We start from the raw sequence: 22,048 nt of genomic DNA on the forward strand, positions 1-22,048 counted from the left end.
AGCAGGTTTATATGGATGGCACCAGCTACTTAACAGCAAACTCTGCACTTCACCGAAACGTAACACTCTTAGAGGCTTGACGGGGTGGAATGTGAGAGGCGGTTATCCTTGGCTGGAGAGCCTGGAATGAGGGTCTAAGTTTCAGGTCAAGCAGCCAGCCTATCAGACTGAGACAGGGAGAGTTGTTTTCACTCGGAGTGCTGGGAATCTTTGGAATTCCTGACCCCACAGGGCTGTGGATGCACCATGGAATGAGTCCGGTCGGTAAGTTTTGGACGAGAGGGAATCAGGTCTAACATAGTTTAGTTTAGTTTGGTTTAGAGATACGGCGCGGAAGCAGGCCCTTTGGCCCACCGAGTCCACGCCGACCTGCGATCCCCACAATTTGCACATATACCAAGCCAATTAGCCTACATACCTGTACGTCTTTGGAGTGTGCGAGGAAACCGAAGATCTCGGAGAAAACCCACGTGGTCAAGGGGAGAACGTACAAACTCCGTACAGACAGCACCCATGGTCGGGATCGAACCCGGGTCTCCGGCGCTGCAAGGCAGCAACTCTACTGCTGCGCCACCTTGTGGTCACCGATTCTACCTGTCTATCTACCATCTACCTCTTTGGTGAATAGACAATAGGTGCAGGAGTAGACATTTTGGCCCTTCGATCCAGCACCGCCATCAATGTGATCATGGCTGATCAATCCCAATCAGTACCGCATTCCTGCCTTCTCTCCATATCCCTTGACTCCGCTATCTTTAAGAGCTCCATCTAACTCTCTCTTGAAAGCATTCAGAGAACCGGCCTCAACCACCCTCTGAGGCCGAGAATTCCACACACTCACAATTCTCAGTGTGAAAAAGTATTTCCTCATCTCCGTTCTAAATGGCTTACCCCTTATTTTTAAACTGTGGCCCCTGGTCCTGAACTCCCCCAACATAGGGAACATGTTTCCTGCCTCTAACGTGTCCAAACCCTTAATAATCTTATATGTTTCAATAAGATCCCATCAGAGTATACAAGCCCAGCCGCTCCATTCTATCAACATATGACAGTCCCGCCATCCCGGGAATTAACCTTGTAAACCTACGCTGCACTCCCTCGATAGTAAGAATGTCCTACCTCAAATTTGGCGACCAAAACTGCACACAATACTCCAGGTGTGGTCTCACTAGGGCCCTGTACAACTGCAGAAGGACCTGAACCTCAGACTCTCCTTAATCAGACTTCTCTGGCTTTAACTTGCAATAAACTTTATTCCCTTATGTATCTATACACTGTCAGTGGCTCGATAGTAATCATGTATTGTCTTCTTGCTGACTGGTTAGCATGCAAAAAAAAGCTTTTCACTGTACCTGAGCACACATGATAATAAACTACACTGATCTGAACTGGATTGAGGTTGATATCCCCTTCTTGTGCCAAGCATGATGTCAAGTTACACTGCCCTCATGTACCTGTGTGTGATCCATATCCCTCCGTTCCCTGCGTGTGCCTGTCTAAAGGCCTCCAGTTTGTCGTATCTGCCTCCACCGCCTCTGTGGGCCGGCACAATTACGTAGGGCTCGAGCCAAACACAAAGTGCTGGAGGAACTCAGTGGGTCCGGCAGCATCTGGGGAGGGCAATGGACAGACAACATCTCGGGTTGGTACCCTTCTTCAGTCCGAAATGTCGTCTCGGTCCACACCCTCCACGGATGCTGCCTGACCTCCTGAGTTCCTCCAGTATTTTGTGTGTTGCTTTGGGTTTTCAGAGTTTGATTGAGGATCAGTTTTGCAGTCGCTGAGCAGGCATGAGGGGCTAAATTGCCTACAAGCTGCAGGCTGTTTCTTCCCCCACTGGGCAGCACGATGGTGCAGCATTACAGTGCCAGAGACCTGGGTTCGATCCTGACCATGGGTGCTTGTCTGTACGGAATTTGTACCTTCTCCCCGTGACCTGCGTTAGTTTTCTTCAAGATCTTCAGTTTCCTCCCACACTCCAAAGATGTACAGGTTTGTTGGTGAATTAGCTTGTTATAAATGTAAAATTGTCCCTAGTGTGTGTAGGATAGGGTTAATGCGCCGGTCGGTGTGGACTCGGTGGGCCGAAGGGCCTGTTTCAGCACTGTATCTCTAAACTAAACTAAACTCAGTGGGTCAACTCAGTGGGTCAGGCAGCGTCTCTAGACAACTTGGGATAGGTGATGTTTCGGGACCATTCTTCAAACTTCAGAATGATATTCTTTGCTTGTTTTTGATAAGTGTGGGGGGGGGGGGTGAAAGGTTATCGGAGGTAGATAGGAATGTGGTTACAATCATATAATAAGGTCATAAGACATATGAGTTGAATTAGGCCATTTGGCCCATCAAGTCTGCATTGCCATTTGATAATGGCTGATCTATTTTCCCTCTCAACCCAATTCTCCTGCCTTCTCCCCATGACCTTTGCACCCTTACTAATCAAGAACTACCAACCTCTGCTTTAAAAATACCCAATTAATTGACCTCCACAGCCGCCTGTAACAATGTATTCCACCTATTCACAGTGGCTCAGCGGTAGAGCTGCTGCCTCACCATGCCAGAGACCCGGGTTCGATCCTGCCTATGGGTGCTGACTGAATTTGTATGGAGTTCGTACGTTCTCCCTGTGACCAGGTGGGTTTTCTCTGGGTGCTCCGGTCTCCTCCCACATTTGTAAAGACGTGCAGGTTGGTAGGTTTGGTAAATTGTCGCCAGTGTGTCGGATAGAAGTAGTGTACGGGGTGATTGCTGGCCGGCGGGAACTCAGTGGGCCGCAAGGCCTGTTTCCAGGCTGTATCTTGAAACTAAACATGGTTTGGGGAGAGAGAGCGGGGGAACGTAAGGATGGCGTGTGGGTGATAGGAGGGATCAATGATGATGTATTACAAGTGTTTGAGGCCATTGTGTGGATCCCAGTTGTGAAAAGGCATAATGTTGCTCATCGGTTTTACCTTAACGTTGAGAAATCTCATGCTCGACTCCTACCCTGAGGCAGCAGTGCTTCTCGCTAATTGCAACTGGCATAGCGGTGTGAGTCAGAGAAAGCGAATGCAAAGAACTAAGATCAAGAGGCTGCTGGAAGTGTGTTTCAAACAATTCATGTAAAGAGGAAGCTGCTTAGCTGTGAGGTTTTTCACCCGTGTGGGTGTGGTGCAGAAAGTTTCCTCAACAGCAGCTTGTAACATGATGTGCCATTAATGTCCTGCAGTTACAGGGCCATACAGTCAACCGGCTTGGAAGCAGGCCCTTCAGCCCAACTTGCCAATGAAGACGGGGATGATCCATCTACACTAGTCCCACTGATCCTGTGTTCAGTCCATATCTCTCCAAACCTTTCCGATTCATGTCCAAATGCCTTTTAAATGTTTAATTGTTTTTGGTTAAGTTTAGAGATGCAGTGTGGAAACAGGCCCTTCGGCCGAGCGAGTCCACACTGACCAACGATCACCCACCCGTACACTAGTTCTATCCTACACACTAGGGACAATTCACAGAGGCCACTGAACGTACAACCCAGGACATCTTTGGAGATGGGAGGAAACCGGAGCATCCGCAGAAAGCTCACTCCGTACAGACAGCTCCGTAGTCAGGATCAAACACGGGCCTGTGCGCGCTGTGAGGCAGCATCTCTACCGCTGCACCACTGTGGGTCAGGCAGCATCGCTGGAGGAACGGATGGGACACATTTTGGGTCAGGACCCTCCTTGGCTGACCCTTGAAGTGCCTAACCTGCTGAGTTCCTCCAGCACTTTGTGTTTTAGTCAACAACAGAAGCAACACTTGCAGAGTCAAACATTGATAATGTTGCAGTGTTGATATATATATCCCTTAATGTCCACACACATGCTGCCCGACCGGCTAAGTTGCTCCAGCAATCTGTTTTATTTTGCTCAAATTCTTCCGCATTGGGTTGTCGTGTGCCTGAAGAGGTCTTGAAAATACGAGCAGCACAGCAGGCAAACAAGCCAGTTTGCGTGAAGCCGTGGCTGAATAAGTCCTCGGATAGATTAGCCGGGGAAGGAAGTTGGTGTGAAGATAATTATTACCCAACCTCCGTCAAGGGCTTAAGTAGATGAATGGAGTGAGTCTGAAGAAGGGTCTCGACCCGAAACGTCACCCATTCCTTCTCTCCAGAGATGCTGCCTGTCCCGCTGAGTTACTCTAGATTATTGTGTCTATCTTGAATGGAGTGAGATTAAGCTTCATCAGGTATAGATGCCATGTTGGGTGACTTCTAATCCAGGCCCATTGGCAATAAAATCCAGGCCCATTGGCAATAAAATGTTCAAGAATAAACTGAAGAAGATAGAGAAAAAATGCTGGAGTAACTCAACAGGTCGGGCAACATCTCTGGAGAAAAGGAATAGGTGACGTTTCGGGTCGAGCTCCTTCTTCAGACTTCAATAATATGGTTAAGAAGGAACTGCAAATGTTGGAAAATCGAAGGTAGACGCAAATGCTGGAGAAACTCAGCGGGTGAGGCAGCATCTATGGAGCAGCATCCCCATTCCTTCTCTCCATAGATGCTGCCTCACCCGCTGAGTTTCTCCAGCATTTTTGTCTACCTTCAATAATATGGTTTTGGGTTGCTTCTTGGCGAGTCCCATCTCCTCCCTCCCACACCCTCTCCCACTGAAGGAATAGTGCCCCTTCCCAATGAGAATATGTGCAATAGTGCCCTTAATACTCTCCACAGTTGGTCAACCTTGGCTCACTGCCAGGGCTGGCTGCAAAGACAGGGGCGAGATGCCAGCAGACAGCTGGCAGGGTTAAGGGCAGTCCAGCAGTGCGGCTGAAGGAGATGCTACATTGACCGATACAGCATGGGAACAGGCTCTTCATCCCACAGAGTCCAACTAAACGTTATTCCCTTTATCATGTATCTGTTCACTGTAGATGGCTCGATTGTAATCATGTATTGTCTTTTTTCCCGACTGGTTAGCACGCAGCAAAAGCTTTTCACTGTACCTTGGTACACGTGACAATAAACTAAACTCAAACTCAGTCTACGCCGACCATCGATCTCCCATTCACACTAGTTCTATGTTATCCCACTGTCTCCACCACACCCTACACACTGGGGGCAATTAACCTACAAACCCGCACGTCTCTGGGGTGTGGGAGGAAAGCGGAGCACCTGGAGGCAACCACAGGGAGAGCGTGCAAACTCCACAGAGACAGTACCGGACTCCATACAATACCAGATGTGCAAACTCCACACAGACAGTACCGGAGGCCAGGATCCAAACTGGGTCTCTGGCGCTGTGAGGCAGCAGCCCTACCAGCTGCGCCACTGCGCCGCCCTTATCTCCAATGCTCATGATCTCCAACGCTCCAGTACACACCAGAGGTGACTTGCCGCCGTTCACACGTAGTCTGTCACGCAGTGTGAGCCACGGGACCAAACGCTGGCTTGCATCTCGGATACATAACCTGTCGTAAGGTGCAGAGGTAAAGGGGGGGTGGGGAGGGAGGGAGGGGGACTTCAGCGAGCCACAGCTGGGCGCATCGCTGTCACTTTAAGTGTGAAGCCTCGTCCCTATCTGATTTACACAGGGCAGTAATATAATGTGATTCCTTGCATATATAGAGACTCCTGGGAGGCTGTCACCCTGCAGAGATGATTGTGATTGTGCCTGATAGAGTAATGAAACGTCAGTCTTCATCACCGGTGACAGGCGTGCAGGAAAGCCGTCAGCACAGCACTTGGCACTTAATTATGTATTAAAGGTGCAGTGGGGCCGATTGCTAATCAATTTAAGCTGACTGCTCGCTCCCAGTCCTGGCTCCTGGGGTTGGGAGAGGTTACAACCTGGAATAGAAATCAGCATCTGGTGTTTGAAAGTAGTGCTGTCAGGTTAGGGAGAGAGGGAATGATGGAGGGAGAGAGAGGGAGAGAGGGAGAGAGAGAAGGAGGGGGGGAGGGAGGGAGGGAGGAGGGGGTAGTGGTGGGGGCTATCACACATTGAAGGATCAGTTAGATAGGGTACATGGATAGGGCAGGTTTGGAGGGATATGGGCCAAACAGCAGGCAAGTGGGACTAGTGTAGATGGGACTTGTTGGTTGGTGTGTGCAAGTTGGGCCGAAGGGCCTGTTTCCACACTGTATGACTGTGAGAGGGAGAGTGAGATGGAGGGTGTGAGAGAGAAGGAGAGAGATAGAGGGGAGGAGGGAGAAGGAGAGAGGGGAAAGAGAAGGGAGAAGAGGAGAGAGAGGAGAGTGGGAGAGAGAGAGGGAAGGAGGAGAGAAAAAGAAAAGGATGGTCAAGAGGAGAGGGTAAGAGAAGGAGCAAGAGAGAGGAGAGACAAGGGAGAGAGGAGTGAGAGCAAAGGAGATAGATAGATAGATAGATAGATAGATAGATAGATAGATAGATAGAGAGACAGACAGACAGACAGACAGACAGACAGACAGAGAGACAGACAGACAGACAGACAGACAGACAGACAGACAGACAGACAGAGAGACAGACAGACAGAGAGAGAGACAGACAGAGAGACAGACAGAGAGACAGACAGACAGACAGACAGACAGAGAGACAGACAGAGGAGCCTTTTGCAGTACATGAGCTGGAGCATTTAAATGTGACTTTGTCGAGTGTGGTGCTGCAGGAAGCAAGTTAGTTATTCCTCTGGATATGCTCTGCTTTATTATGGGCAGAGGAGTGCCACAGTATTTACTGTCATCTCGACACCTCTCGAGAGCGTGTTTTGTTCATATCAATTGGAGGACGGTGATGAATGACCTGGACTGCCTTGTTGCCGTGGTGACTGATAGGTGGTCTGGTACTTTTGAGTGGGCCAAAGGATGAGGAGCAAAGGTCAGGAGGAGATGTGCATTTAGGTAGCGCCGATAAAGGGCCGTTTCTGCAAGAAAGCCAAAGGTTAGTTCAGAAGGATCTTCAGTATCTGCCTCGACAGCAACATTTTATTTTCTTTCCCTCTTGGAAGACGTACGGGGTTTTAAGTTAACTAGCTTGGCAAAATTGTAGTGTGTAGGATAGTGTTGGTGTGCGAGGATCGCTGGCCAGCACCAACCCGGTGGGCGGAAGGTGGGGCACAAAATGCTGGGGTAACTCAGTAGTTCAGTGGACGACATCATCGGGAGCTCGAGTTCTGTTTTCCGGAGCTCCCGCAACTACAGCTGCATCCGCTGGACTGGAGGGCGGCAGCTTCGACCGCCCCGGGCCGCGGAGTTTGAACCGGCCCGCTTGCGGAGCACGGATTCAGCCGCGGGACTTACCTACCATCACCCGGCGGGGTCACAGCATCGGAGGCTTAGATTGCCTCAGCGCAGAGGGAGAGCAAGGAGGGAAGAGACAATGACTTTGGGACTTAAACTGTGTTGAGTGTTTTGTTATTTATTCTATGTTATGACTGCAGGCTAAACCATTTTGTTGCATTGAAAAGTGCAATGACAATAAATTGAATCAAATCAAATCTATGGAGACAAGGAATAGGTGACGTTTGAGAACCCTTCTTCAGACTGAAAGGTAGAGGTGGGGGCATGATTTCTCCATGACCACCCTCTCTCTGACTTAGACCAGTCTGGCCTCAACACAGGCCCTACCTTTGTATCCCTCCGCTCCCATCTCAATGAGTTTGCGACGTAGAACTTATATTACACCCCACCTCTATCATTCACTGTCGAAGGGTTCTGACCTGAAACGTCACCCATTCCTTCCCCCCCAGAGATGCTGCCTGGCCCGCTGAGCTACTCCAGCATTTTGTGTCTACCTTCGGTGTAAACCAGCATCTGCAGTTTCTTCCCACAATTCAGAGATACCGGGAACTTTCAAGCACCTTCACTCGCCGTTCATCCCTCGCAGATTTCCATTGTGGGTCGGTCATACAAGGAGACCCAAAGCATTGAACATGGACGCAAAATACTGGAGTAACTCAGCGGAGCAGGCAGCATCTCTCAAGGGAAGGAATGGGTGATGTTTCGGGACGAGACCCTTCTTTAGATTGAGAGTGAGGGGAGAGGGAGACTAGAGATATGCAAGCATATGTGTGAAAATGACGGATCAAATTAGTCGATGCTGATACCCTGAGTCTGAAAAAAGGTCTTGACCTGAAACGTCACCCATTCCTTCTTTCTAGATGTCCTGTCCCGCTGAGTTAATCCAGCATTTTGTGTCTATCTTTGGTGCAAACTAGCACCCGCAGTTCCTTATGGCCCAATGCATTAGCCTGTTTAGTTTAGAGATACAGCGCGGAAACAGGCCCTTCGGCCCACCAAGTCCACAATTTTTACACTATACCATCCAGTAACCTACAAACCTGTACGTCTTTGGACATACAATGTGGGAGGAAACCGAAGATCTTGGAGAAAACCTACATGGTCGCGGGGAGAATGTACAAACTCCGTACAGACGGCACCTGTAGTCAGTATCGAACCCGGGTCTCAGGCGCTGTAAGGCAGCAGCACTCTACCGCTACGCCACCGTGCCGTGTTGTGGACACACTCCGCTTGAATCAAATAGATAAGCAGCAAAATGCCAGCCCCATAAGCAAGGACCAGTGGGATCAGCCGGTAACTTTGTGAATGGTGTTTGCTATCATTATTAATTAGAAAATGGTGATAGCACGGCCAGAGGTTTTATTGAGCTGACTAGATTCCTCTCCAGGTTCGGCCCAGATGTGTGTTTTATTTTAAATAAACGATAACAGAATCTGAGTAATTCACACGTCAAAGGAAATCACAGATCACCATTTAACTATCTTTTAAAGCAGAGTTAGCATCTTCTAAAGAAACACTAAGGCTGTTATTATTGACACGCATGAGTTAAATTGAAGAAGCAACGTCAAGAGATTGCTGAGGTATCATTAACTTGATGACAGCGCATTAGGAGCGAACATCTTTAAAGCCTCTGACGTTGTGATAATTGAAAAGATATCTGAGAGCATTCCAAGCAGTCAGCTCTATTCTGCCATGTCTATCGGGCAGAGTTTAGGGCCCGCCTCGCTGCAGGAGGCCATCGGGATTGGCAGGATTGGAGGGGGGGGGGGGGGGAGCTCTCGGCAAACTCCCAACAAGCCAAACTCAGCCAAGCCCAAAACGGCTCCACGATGAAACCCCTTGGCTGCTGGCACGTGTGTCCCTCCCGCATTGACTGTCGTCCCACTCCATGGGGCCTCGTTAGTAGAACCTTCAGGGACCTCTCGTGGCCTTTGCAGTGAAAGTTCTGCCAATCCAAGCACCTCGGAGCAAGCTGTGCTCCCCAAGCCCCTCCAGGAATGACAGATTCGCCAATTGCTGGGAGAAATCCCTCTGGGACATGGCAAACAAAAATCTTTTCCCCAAAAGCATATTGGTTGATCGCAAAAGCCGCCTGGGTTTTAAAGGTGGCGATGCAAGGAGCGGCAGATGCTAGCTTATACCAAAGTTAGACACAAAGTGCTGGAGTAACTCAGCGGTTCAGGCAGCATCTCTGGAGAGCGTGGAGGGGTGATGTTTTGGGCCGGGACCCTTCAAGCTGATTGCAGGGAGGAGGAAGAAAGATCGGGAGAGAGGAGAGGAGAGGTGGGACAGGTAATAACGGAGGAAAGCTGGATGAATGAGGTGGGTGTGAAGAAGGGTCCCGACCCAAAATGCCACATGTCCATTTCCTCCAGAGATGCTGCCTGCCCCGCTGAGTTACTCCAGCATTTTGTGTCTATCTTTGGTATAAATCAACACCTGCAGTTCCTTTTTGGTACAGGGGGTGGGACCAAAGCTGGCAAAGTGGTGGGTGGAGAATGATCCTTGTTCTGAACTGTATACAAAAATGAATGTCACTGTACCTCGACAAATAAAGTGCCATACCATGCCACACTGCGGCCCAGAGTCAAGATGACCCTTCATTTTCTCTCCTCGCCTCCCTGTCTCCGTTCTGTTCCTTGTGCTGCACAGTAAATGTCTCCCACCCACACGACAAGGCAGGTGCGAGCGACAGAAGAAGCGTGTCAATTCTGCCATGTACTCGCTGTGTGCTAATTAATAAGGGGAAAGGCACATTTGCATTAACGTGCAGACATATATATATATATATATAACAGTAGCATATGTGAGGGGGCTGTGAGAAAAACATTTACACTTTGTGTGCAATTCATTGTCTTGAGGAGAGACAGAATCACTCAGTGATTTCAAAAGGTTAATGAATGGGAGAGGCTTGAGCGAGAATAATCTGCTGGAAAAAACAGGGAACAAGATTGCTGTACTAGGTGCTGGCACAGACTCTTTGGGCCGAATGGTCTCCTGTATCACAACAGTTGTATGGTGCACCGTTACAAAATATACTATTGTAAACAACAAACACATTTGTGCACACACACACACACACACACACTAATGTACACACTGTATCACACACACACACACACACACACACACACACACACACACACACACACACACACACACACACACACACACACACACACACACACACACACACACACACACTAGCATACTCGCTATATACACTTGTTTCACAGTCCTCCCAAGTACTGACTGCATGCTTCGTTTTCACCTTCCCCTCAGCTAACATTGATCCATTCTACATTTTCCTTCAGCTTCTTCCCCTTTGATCTCTTGTTCTCACACCTTACACTTCCATATCTCTATGGCTCCCTCCCCTGACTCTCTGTCTGAAGAAGGGTCCCGACCCAAAACGTTACCCATTCCTTCTATACTGAGCTGCTATCCAGAATTACTCCAGTATTTTGTGTATCTTTGGTGTGAACCAGCATCCACAGTTCCTTCCTACGCACGCACACGCACGCATCGCACACAACGCATCACACACATCACACCTCACACACACATACACACACGCGCTCACAGATAGACGTGTGTGTCTGTGTGTCTCTTTCGACTTTTCAGCGACTGCTGGTCCAACGAATGGACCCCATAACTCTATACTCAACGCAGTCAGCTCCAAGCCGATGCCTGCTACTCATGCTGCACTTCACGTGTCATCAGTCTTATTACTTTCCACCACCCCTCCACCACCCCACCTAATGCCCCCAACTAGAACCCCGTGGTGCTGCCCCAGTGCATGCTCCCTCCCTCGCAGCGTTGTCAAGGTTACCGACTGCATGTGTGGCCAGGCCCAGCGCAGACTCGGCAAACATTTTTACCGCTGGCAGCAGTTTGTCCCGTTTCCATCAGTTCATCGTCCTGGCTTGGTATGGGTGAGGATGAGGGGGCGGTGGGGGTTGGAGGCTGTGACTGAATTGTACATTGTCAGGATTGCACTTGAGGCAAGTATGAGCCTTCCCTGAAGTCCGAGCGACCAGGGTCCTTTAGACTTCACTTTAGAGATCCATCGCGGAAACAGGCCCTTAGGTCCATCGAGTCCGTGCCGACCAGAGATCACCCCATACACCAGCACTATCCTACACACTAGGGAAAAAAATATGTTTTTTTACCAAAGCCAATTAACTTACAAACCTGCACATCTTTGGGATGTGAGAGGAAACCGGAGTACCCGAAGAAAACCCACGCCGTCACAGGGAGAATGTGCAAACTCCATAAAGACAGCACCCATTGTCAGGATCAAACCCGAGTCTCTGCCGATAAATAGGTAGATTGGGTTGGTGTCGTTGTAAAATTGTGTAGGATAGTGTGAGTGTGCGGGGTGATCGCTGGTCAGTGCGGTCGGTGTGCTCAGTGGGTCAAAGGGCCTGTTTCCACACTGTATCTCTAAAGTCGGAAGCTTTCTGAAAGCAGGACATGCAGCCGTTAGATGCGCTGATTGCGGACATCGTGGGGATGATGTACAGGAGGGAAAGCTTGTAGTTTGATTGATCAATTGTTGATCGAAAGATACAGCATGGAACCAGTCGCTTCGACCCACCGAGCCCACGACAACCATTGATCCCCCGTTCATCCTGGTTCTATCCCAATTTCTCACCCACTCCCGACACACTCGGGGCAATTCACAAAGGGCCGGTTAACGGACAAAAACCCGCACATCTTTGGGACGTAGGAGGAAACCCACGCGATCACAGGGAGAGCGTGCAAACTCCACACACAGACAGCATCCGAGGTCATGATGGCACCCGGGTGCCCGATGCTGTGAGGCAGCGGCTCTACCTGCTGCGCCACTGTGCCGCCTAGTGCTGTTGGTGGGTGCCTTTGAAGAGCAAGGCAATCGCAGGCTAAGATGGAGACATTGAGATGCCAGGCATTACTACTTCTCCATGTAACTTGCAGTGAAAAGCGTGTGACGGTGTGTTAATCACTTAAGCTGCAGGCATGCAAATCAGCCGAGCTGGCCAAGGCACCTTGGCGTTGGTGTCTGTCCAGTTAACGCTCGCGAACAACTCAGCTGTCCGCTCCGATCGGCCTCAAAAGCTCAGCGGCAGATGGTGCCCTGTCACTCCTGTTGTCACCAAACTGTAAACTGGGCCGTCGCGAATCTACCGTAAGCTGGCAGTGCCCACGGAGCTCAGCTACTCCCCAGTGGGCAGCGGGCAGGCACACCAACATCTCCTCACGCAGCAGAGGCTTGTCATTTAACAGCAGAGGGAGCCTGGTGTGGATCGGCCACAGAGCCCAGTACATACACAAGGCTCGGTGGCGCAGCTGGTAGAGCCACCGCCTCACACCGCCAGAGATCCCAGTTCGATCCTGACCTAGGGGGCTGTCTGTGTGGAGAAAGGCGCAGAAAGAGAGAGGACCAAAGAGATTCACCTTACTACCTCGCTCACGCCTCCATCACAGTGCAACATCAATGGGCGCAGTGACACAGCAGCAGAGCTACTGCCTCACTGCGCCAGAGATCCCGGTTCAATCCTGACCTAGGGTGCTGTCCACGTGGAGTTTACACTTTCTCCCTGTGACCTCGTGGGTTTCCTCTGGGTGCTCCGGTTTGCCTCCACATCCCAAAGAGAGATGAGTTTGTACAGTGCCCTCCATAATGTTTAGGGACAAAGACCCATCGTTTATTTATCTGCCTCTGTACTCCACAATTTGAGATTTGTAATAGAAAAAGTCACATGTGTCAGATTTTATTAAAGGCCATTTTTATACATTTTGGTTTCACCATGTAGAAATTACAGCTAGGTTTATACATAGTCCCCCCATTTCAGGGCACCATGATCTTTGGGACACATGGCATCACAGGTGTTTGGAATTGCTCAGGTGTGTTTAATTGCCTCCTTAATGCAGGTATAAGAGAGCTCTCAGCACCTAGTCTTTCCTCCTGTCTTCCCATCACCTTTGGAAACTTTTATTGCTGTTTATCAACATGAGGACCAAGGTTATGCCAATGAAAGTCAAAGAAGCCATTATGAGACCGAGAAACAAGAATAAATCTGTTAGAGAAATCAGCCAAACCTTAGGCTTACCAAAATCAACTGTTTGGAACATCATTAAGAAGAAGAACGAGAGCACTGGTGAGCTTACTAATCACAAAGGGACTGGCAGGCCAAGGTAGACCTCCACAGCTGATGACAGAAGAATAATAAAGAAAAATCCACAAACATCCTGTCCGACAGATCAGAAACACTCTTCACGAGTCAGGTGTGGATTTGTCAATGACCACTGGCCGCAGAAGACGTCATGAACAGAAATACAGAGACTGCAAGATGCAAACCACTGGTTAGCTGCAAAAATAGGATGGCCAAGTTTACAGTTTGCCAAGAACTACTTAAAAGAGCAACCACAGTTCTGGAAAAGGGTCTTGTGGACAGATGAGACAAAGATTAACATATCAGAGTGCTGGCAAGAGCAAAGTATAGAGGAGAGAAGGACCTGCCCAAGATCCAAAGCATACCCCCTCATCTGTGAAACACGGCCTGGGCATGTATGGCTGCTGAAGGTACTGGCTCACTTATCTTCATTGATGATGCAACTGCTGATGGTAGTAACATAATGAATTCTGATGTGTACAGACACATCCTATCTGCTCAAGCCCAAGCAAATGCCTCAAAACACATTGGCTGGCGGTTCATTCTACAGCAGGACAATGATCCCAAACATACTGCTAAAGCAACAAAGGAGTTTTTCAAAACTAAAAAAATGGTCAATTATTGAGTGGCCAAGTCAATCACCCGATCTGAACCCAATTGAGCATGTCTTTTATATGCTTAAGAGAAAACTGAAGGGGACTAGCCCCCAAAACAAGCATAATCTAAAGATGGCTGCAATACAGGCCTGGCAGAGCATCACCAGAGAAGACACCCAGCAACTGGTAATGTCTGTGAATCGCAGACTTCAAGCAGTCATTGCATGCAAAGGATATGCAACAAAATACTAATCATGACTACTTTCATTTACATGGCATTGCTGTGTCCCAAACATTATGGTGCCCTGAAATGGGGGGGACTATGTATGAACACTGCTGTAATTTCTACATGGTGAAACCAAAATGTCTAAAAATGGTTTTTATTAAAACCTGACAATGTGCACTTTAACCATATGTGATTTTTTTCTATTACAAATCTCAAATTGTGGAGTACAGAGCAAAATAAATAAATAAATGATGGGTCTTTGTCCCAAACATTATGGAGGGCACTGTAGGTTAAATGTAAATTGCCTCCTGGTGAGCAGGGAGTGGATGAGCACATGGGATACTAGAGAACGAGTGTGAATGGGTGAATGATGGTCATCGGGTCACCAGTGCCCTGGTTTTCCCCCACACTCGAAAGACGTACAGGTTCGTAAGTTAATTGTCGGCGAAGATACCCGCCTCAATCACCTCCTCTGGCATCTTGTTCCGTATACCAACCACCCTCTGTCTCGATATTGAACTGGTAGAAGGGTGATTATTACCAGGGGCCTCTTCATTCACACTTGGGTATCTTGGAGACACAAAGATCTGCAGATGCTGGAATGTTAAGCAAAACACAAAGAGCTGGAGTAACTCACCGGGTCAGGCAGCATCTCTGGAGAAACATGGATAGGTGTCGCTAGGACACAGAGGGAAGCCATTCGGCACTAGTCTGTCCCTTTACCTGTAGCACAAATGATTTTCCCTGCTGTGCCCGTCCAGCTTTGAAACCCCTGCTTTGATTCTGTTTCCACTGCCCTTAAAGGTTATAGTGAGAAGGCAGCAGACTGGGGTTGAGGGAAAGATAGATTAGCCATGATTGAACGGCGGTTTAGACCTGAAGGGCCGAATGGACTAATTCCGTTTCTATACCTGAAGAACTTCAAGTTTACCGGATAATTTTCCGATGATCGCGGTGGCTACCTGCAGGTCTGGCAGTTTCTCGGGTTTAATCCCACCTGGCCGGCTTAGCTACTGGGCAGGAACCGTGATGACAGCTGACGCAAACCTTCCTGCACGGGTTAGCTGGCTGCATGTGTTTACCTTCAGACTCTCAGACTCGCCCTCCCCTTGGTCCTTGTGCGAGGCTTGTTCTGTTGCTAATTTGCACGGCGGAGGTGGTGGCCTCCTCCCTCCCTCCCCGTCCCCCCGCTCGGCGCCTGAACCCCGGCCAGCAGGCGCTAGAGTTCCCCATCACGGTTCACGGAGTCTAACTACAAAGGATGTGCTACACTCACCGGTGCCTGTCTCAATACACATTAACATTTCCTGATACAGGGCCCAGATGGCTAGCGCAACCCAACTGTCCCATCCATTTAGTGTTACCCCGTGCCTGCTGCTCGATCCTGCCTCCAGTCCCCTGATGTGTTTTTGCTGCACTTTGCAGGCCTCTTTTGAAGTTGAACTCTTGTGAGACCCTGCTCTGCAGGCAAAGTCGGGGCTTGCAGATAAAGCAGGCCTCACCAGCTACAGCCGACAGCCCTAACCTTGTAGAAACTGAGAACTGCAGACGCTGGTTTATGCCAAAGAAAGACGCAAAGTGCTGGAGTAACTCGGCGAGTCAGGCAACATCTCTGGAGAAAAAGGATAGGTGACGTTTCGGGTCGGCATCTGCATATCTTTGTTTCTAATTGTGTAAACATAGTATTCTGTAAACACCATGATAAACAACAAAAAAACTTCAGGGGCGGCACGGTGGTGCAGCGGTAGATTTGCTCCCTGACAGCACAAGAGACCCGGTCAATCCTAATCACGGGTGCTTGTCTGTACGGAGTTCTCCTCGTGACCGCGTGGATTTTCGCCAAGACCTCCAGTTTCCTCCCACACTCCAAAGACGTACAGGTTTGTACGGTAAATTGGCTTTGTATAATCGTAAATTGTTTCCTGTGTCAGTGTTAGTGTGCAGGGCCCGCTGGTCGGCGCGGACTCGGTGGGCCGAATGGCCTGTTTCTGTACAGTATCTCTAAACTAAACTAATATAAGAACACAAATAATGATAGTGCAAAGACAAAATGATGTCCCCAAGTCTATGTTGTTTGGAGCTTACTCAGAGGTTGCGGTATTTAGTAGCATGGTCATTGCTGGGAAGAAGTTGCTCCTGAACCTGGACATTACAGTTTTCAGACTCCTGTAGGATCCTATCCCAAAACCTATCAATGTTCTCCTAGAGACGCTGTCTGACCCGCTAAGTTAATAGACAATAGGTGCAGGAAGAGCCAATTGGGCCCTTCGCGCCAGCACCGCCATTCACTGTGATCATGGCTAATCATCCACAATCAGTACCCCGTTCCTGCCTACTCCCCATATCCCTTGACTCTGCTATCTTTATCTAATTCTCTCTTGAAAGCCTTCAGAGAACTGGCCTCCACTGCTTTCTGAGCCAGAGAATTCCACAGATTCACAACTCTCTGTGTGAAAAGGTTTTTCCTCAACTCTGTTCTAAATGGCTTGCCCCTTATTCTTAAACTGTGGCCTCTGGTTCTGGACTCCCCCAACATCGGGAACATGTTACTCCAGCACTTTGTGTTTAGCTACTACCTTATCTTCAGACCTCTAGGTTTAGGTGTATTATTATCATGGGTACCGAGGTACAATGAAAAGCTTTGGTTTGCATGAATTTCAAACAGATCATAAGACCATAAGATATAGGAGCTGATTTGGGCCATTCAGCCCATCGAGTCTTCTCCGCCATTCGATCATGGCTGATCTATTTTTCCCTCTCAACCCCATTCTCTGCCTCTCCCCGTAACCTTTGACGCCCTTCCTAATCAAGAACCTATCAATCTCCGCCTTAAAAATATCCAATGACTTTGACTCCACAGCCGTCTGTGGCAATGAATTCCACAGCATTCAGATAATAGCACTTGAATACATTTGGCATTTTAAAAAAAAGCAGGTGCCATGTCAAATCAAACATAATGGTTAGACCGCCAGAGTGAGAGCAATGAAGAAAAAAGACACAGAGTGCTGGATTAACTCAGCAGGTCAGGCAGCATCTGTGGAGAAAAAGGATGGGTAACATTTCGGGTCGCCTCGCTTCCTCAGCCGAAACATCACCCATCCTTTTTCTCCAGAGGTGCTGCCTGACCTTCTGAGTTAGGTCTATCTTTGGTATGAACCAGCATCTGCAGTCTGTACAGACCAAAGTTGCAAGAGCTCCAGTAACGGCTGGAGTAGGTAAATAGGGAATGTAGGAAGGAACTGCAGATGCTGGTTTACACTGAAGACAGACACAAAATGCTGGAGCAACTCAGTGGTTTAGGCAGCATCTCTGGAGAAAAGGAATAAGTGACGTTTGATTTGAGATAAACGATCTGAAGAAGTGTCTCGACCCAAAACGTCACCCATTCCTTTTCTCTGGAGATGTTGCCTGAACCACTGAGTTACTCCAGCATTTTGCGTCTATCTACACAAATAGGGAGGCTCAATAACAAAGGAGGTATTTGAAAACCAGAAAGAGAATTTTAATTTACGGGCACAAGACAGATTCAAGTTCTGACACTGGACTTTCAAGCCCGCGTCAGATCCTTCAGCGCTGAACCGTATGGGAGGATTTCCGAGGGACTGGAGTAAGGGTAGTGCAGCAGTTAGGAAACCTGAACGGAAGCCTCTGGAGACTTTGCGCCCCACCCAAGGTTTCCGTGCGGTTCCCTGAGGTTGCAGGTGGTTGCCGGAGGTTGCAGGTAGGGAGACTGACCGCACCCTCCGGGAACCGCAGCGGGACAGGCGCATAACAGCGCTTGCAGTGCCAGAGACCCAGGTTCGATCCTGACTGCGGATGCTGTCTGTATGGCGTTTGTACATTCTCCCCGTGGACCGTGTGGGTTTTCTTCGAGATCTTCTGTTTCCCCCCACACTCCGAAGATGTACAGGTTTGTCGGTTAATTGGCTTGGTATAAGTATAAATTGTCACTAGTGTGTGTAGGATGGTGTTAGTGTGCGGGGATAGCTGGTCGGTGCGGACTCAGTGGGACGAAGGGCTTTATTCCGCGCTGAATCTCTAAACTAAACTAAACTAAACACAGACACATTCACAGTCCAGCAGGCAGATTCATCTGCAATAAAGCTCTGTTGACAACAACACACATTTTAAAACATAACCTAAGAGGTTAATCTCCATTCTGTCTTTTGCAAGCTGTAATGCGCCCTAAGTGTGTGCAGTTATAATTAAATCTAATTATGCAGCGTGTGGGAAATGCTGTGTAAAAATGCTATGTTTAGCTCATCTGTTGAGCAGTTAGTGAAGCTTAGCTGGGGATCGTGTGAGGCATGGTGGCTGTGAGTTGCAGGCCTCTGCCAGTGGCCTTCAGTGGTCTACTGTCCGGCACCAGAACCGATCCCCTTCTCAAGACCACCCCAGCCACACCTTAAAGGGGCCGCGTCCCATCTCGCTCATTCCCAACCGGATCTCAGGACGTGGGCTTAATTTCCTGTTTGCCATATTTAGCTGACAGGATAATGTGCTCTCCTTAGATTTCTGTCTGCGCCGTTTTAATGCGTTTGTTAACCCACTTAATATGAAATCTGCTGCTGGGGCGGGGGTGTTAATTCAGCACAGACCGAGATTAATCCCACTCTAACCCCCGCAAAGCTGGGGAGCTGGAATAACATGGTGGCTTGACAGCCTGAAGTGGTTGTAACTTGGTCGTTTCACCACTGGAGATGGGACTCACTAACTGGTTCCACCTGCGGAAGCTTAAAGGCCCTGTCCTACTTTCCCGAGTTACTTACAAACTCTCCCGAGTTTTCCCCTTGATTCGAACTTGGGGAATGTCGGGTAATGTCGTTAGCGAGCTCGTAGGAGCCCGATTGAGTCCGTAGATGTTTCGTAGCGGCTCGTAATGCCAGCCGTATGAACTCGGGGCATCAGTAAGTCGGGACGTTTTTTCAACATGTTGAAAAATGTCCACGAGTTAAACAAATAGACCCAAGTAAAAAAATAGATCCGAGTTCGAATCAAGGGGAAAACTCTGGAGAGTTCGTGAGTAACTCGGGAAAGTGGGACAGGGCCTTTACTGTAGAAACAAGGAACTGCAGATGCTGGTTTACAAGAAAGGGAACATTCGGTTAGCGCAGTGGTGCAGCAGTAGATTTGCAGCCCTACAACGCCGGCCACCCAGGCTCGACCCTGACAACGGGTGCTGTCTGTTTGGAGTTTGTGCGTTCTCCCCTTGACCGTTTTCTCCGGGCGCTCCAGTTTTCTCCCACACTCCAAAGACGTACAGGTTTGTAGATTATTTAAGAAGCTTGAGAAACATCTTCTCCTCCCTTGCCCACATCAAGAGCGATGGTTGCATGGAACAAACTGCCAGAGAAAACTGGTACAATGGCAACATTACAAAGACATTTGGACAAGTATTTGGGTAGGAAACGTGTGGAGGGACATGAAGTGCTGGAGTAACTCAGCGGGACAGGCAGTATCTCTGGAGAACACAAATTGTTTTGGGTCAGGACTCTTTTTCAGACTCTTTTTATGTTGTGAACCAGCACCTGCGGTTCCTTGTATCGACGTCCAAGGTTTTGAGGGATAGGGGCATTATTTGGGGCATCTTGGTCGGCGTAGATGGGTTGGGCCGAAGAGCCTGCTTCTGTGCTGTATGACTCTATAACCCTACGCCGTTGAGTTTGGACTAGAGCATTGTGAACATAGAGCAAGTTGGCAAGCCATTTACTTCTTGCAGATGCGTGCTGCAGAGGCAATGGGGCAATTGTTATCCACTGGTTGTGCATTCTTATCTTCCATTATATGTTAATAATTCTCTGGAGGCTAACTAGTGCTTCTAAGGATCTGGAGATTGCAGGCTGGGTGCTGAAGGAGGGTCTCGAAACGTCACCCATCTATGTTCTCCAGTGATGCTCAGTGGTGGTCAATAGTGCTTTATTTGTCACATACGCAACTGCGCAGTGCAATTATTTTGGCATATATCACACATGCGGGCATCGCCATTGTTTTGGCGCCATTATTCGAAGTCCGGTCGGCCCGCGCGCTCGATGTACCGGAGCAGTTCCCACGATCCGACGTCCCTCTCCTCCCGTCTCCTCGCCCGGCCATCTTTGTGTCCCGGGGTCACCTCCTGCAGCCGACCTTGAAAGCGATGGAGGTAATTCCCCGGTTCACCTTCCCACAGGTCCTTGCTCCTCGCGTCCCTCCTGCTTCCGCCATCCGACGAGCCTACGGGCAAGGTCCCACCAACCTTCGAGCCTTTGGGTGAGGTCCTACTGACCTTTGATCCTTTGGGTGAGGTCCCGTATCCGCGGCACTTCAGGAAGGGCTACGCCACGCAGCACCTCGGGAATACTGCCTGACCCACTGAGTTACTCCAGCACTTTGTGTCCTTTTGTGTATTAACCAGCATCTGCAGTTCTTTATGTCTGCAGGAAGTACCCGACTGATCCCTGGTGCCCCAGTGCGGGCAGCTAGCAAGCTGGGTGGTCCTCTATAAACACCAGCGACTGACATTCCTCTCCTCTTCTGCTTCTCTTCCAGGATTTGGCTTTGTAACTTTTGAAAGTGAAGAAGTTGTTGAAAAAGTCTGTGAAATCCACTTCCATGAAATCAATAATAAAATGGTAAGTGGCTGCGGTTCGGATCGAAGGAAGGCCAGTTCCCGCCCCTTTGTCACACACTCCCCTTCAACACCCACACGCAGTTCCACGCAGCGTTACACAGAATATCCAGCAGGAGGTGCTGGGTGGGGACTGGACATTTTATGCCACACACAAACACCAAACCCACACAGACACATAGCCACATACGAGCGATCGCGGGCATATGCACAGGCAAACATGTAGATGCATGCGAGCACACACACACGGGCGGAATCATGCACACATACAAACATGTGCACACCTGTGCATACACACACCTACATTCACAGACACATATCCACACGCAACATCCAGACATATGCGCAGACACATGTACACTTCTACACACACAAACAGACACAGACACACACACATGCGCACATCCAGGCACACATCTATGCGTGCACATGCACACACACACACATGCGCACATCCAGGCACACATCTATGCGTGCACATGCACACACACAACACCTGGATAATTTGTTTTCTCTGGAACGCCGGAGGTTGAGGGGAGACCTGATATGAAGTATATAAAATTACGAGAGGCAGAGATAGGTTAGGCAGTCAGAACCTTTCTCCCAGGGTTGAAATAATATGGATTAGAGGGAATAGCTTTCAGGTGAGGGGGTCAAAGCATGAAGGAGATGTGCTAGAAATGAAAGAGATAAGAGGTGACTAAAAGAGATTGACAGGATGTTGATAAGGAGAAATGAAAGAGGGGTGAAATGTAAAAGACAGAGGGTGGATGTGGGTGGAAGTGGTGGGTGAGTGGGAGAAACAGGTGTGGCCTAGGATGAATTGTGCCCGCCTTTACCCTATGGATTAGGCAGAATGGTCTGGAAAGCCTTTCTGAATCATGTAGCGTGTGGTAATAATGAGCTTTGCGGAGCAGGGCTGAGGGGTCTAGTGTGGAAGCTACCTGCTACACTCACAGTAGCTTTACCCTGGCCAATAATATGCAGCTGGGAGCCGCAGGCTGTGTTTTTTCATAATTGCCTCATTGAATTTTAATTTTAGCTTGCAATTAAGGAAAAAAAAAATCACATCAAATGATGTTCCCCTTTAAAAACCATATGGTCACATCCCTTCAGACTAATGTTGAAGAGATTAAGCTCCTATTTCTATTACTCCAGCATTCACCAGAGGCCGCAGGCTTGGCAGAGACTGGGCCCAGGGGCAGCCGTGCTAACAGCCGG

General features: G+C 49.0%; 1 protein-coding gene across 13 annotated transcripts in view; it reads left to right on the top strand.

Annotated features, from left to right (window-relative positions):
- msi2b (musashi RNA-binding protein 2b) overlaps positions 1-22,048 on the top strand; it is a 431,971-nt gene that overhangs the window by 294,982 nt on the left and 114,941 nt on the right. For all 13 annotated transcript variants that reach the window (XM_055657603.1, XM_055657605.1, XM_055657606.1 and 10 more), the window contains exon 8: positions 20,749-20,831. In XM_055657603.1, coding sequence (XP_055513578.1) covers positions 20,749-20,831 — 83 coding nt within the window. The remainder of the gene's footprint in view (positions 1-20,748; positions 20,832-22,048) is intronic.

The sequence above is a fragment of the Leucoraja erinacea genome, chromosome 28 (genome assembly GCF_028641065.1).
Source record: "Leucoraja erinacea ecotype New England chromosome 28, Leri_hhj_1, whole genome shotgun sequence".
NCBI classification, from domain to species: Eukaryota; Metazoa; Chordata; class Chondrichthyes; order Rajiformes; family Rajidae; genus Leucoraja; species Leucoraja erinaceus.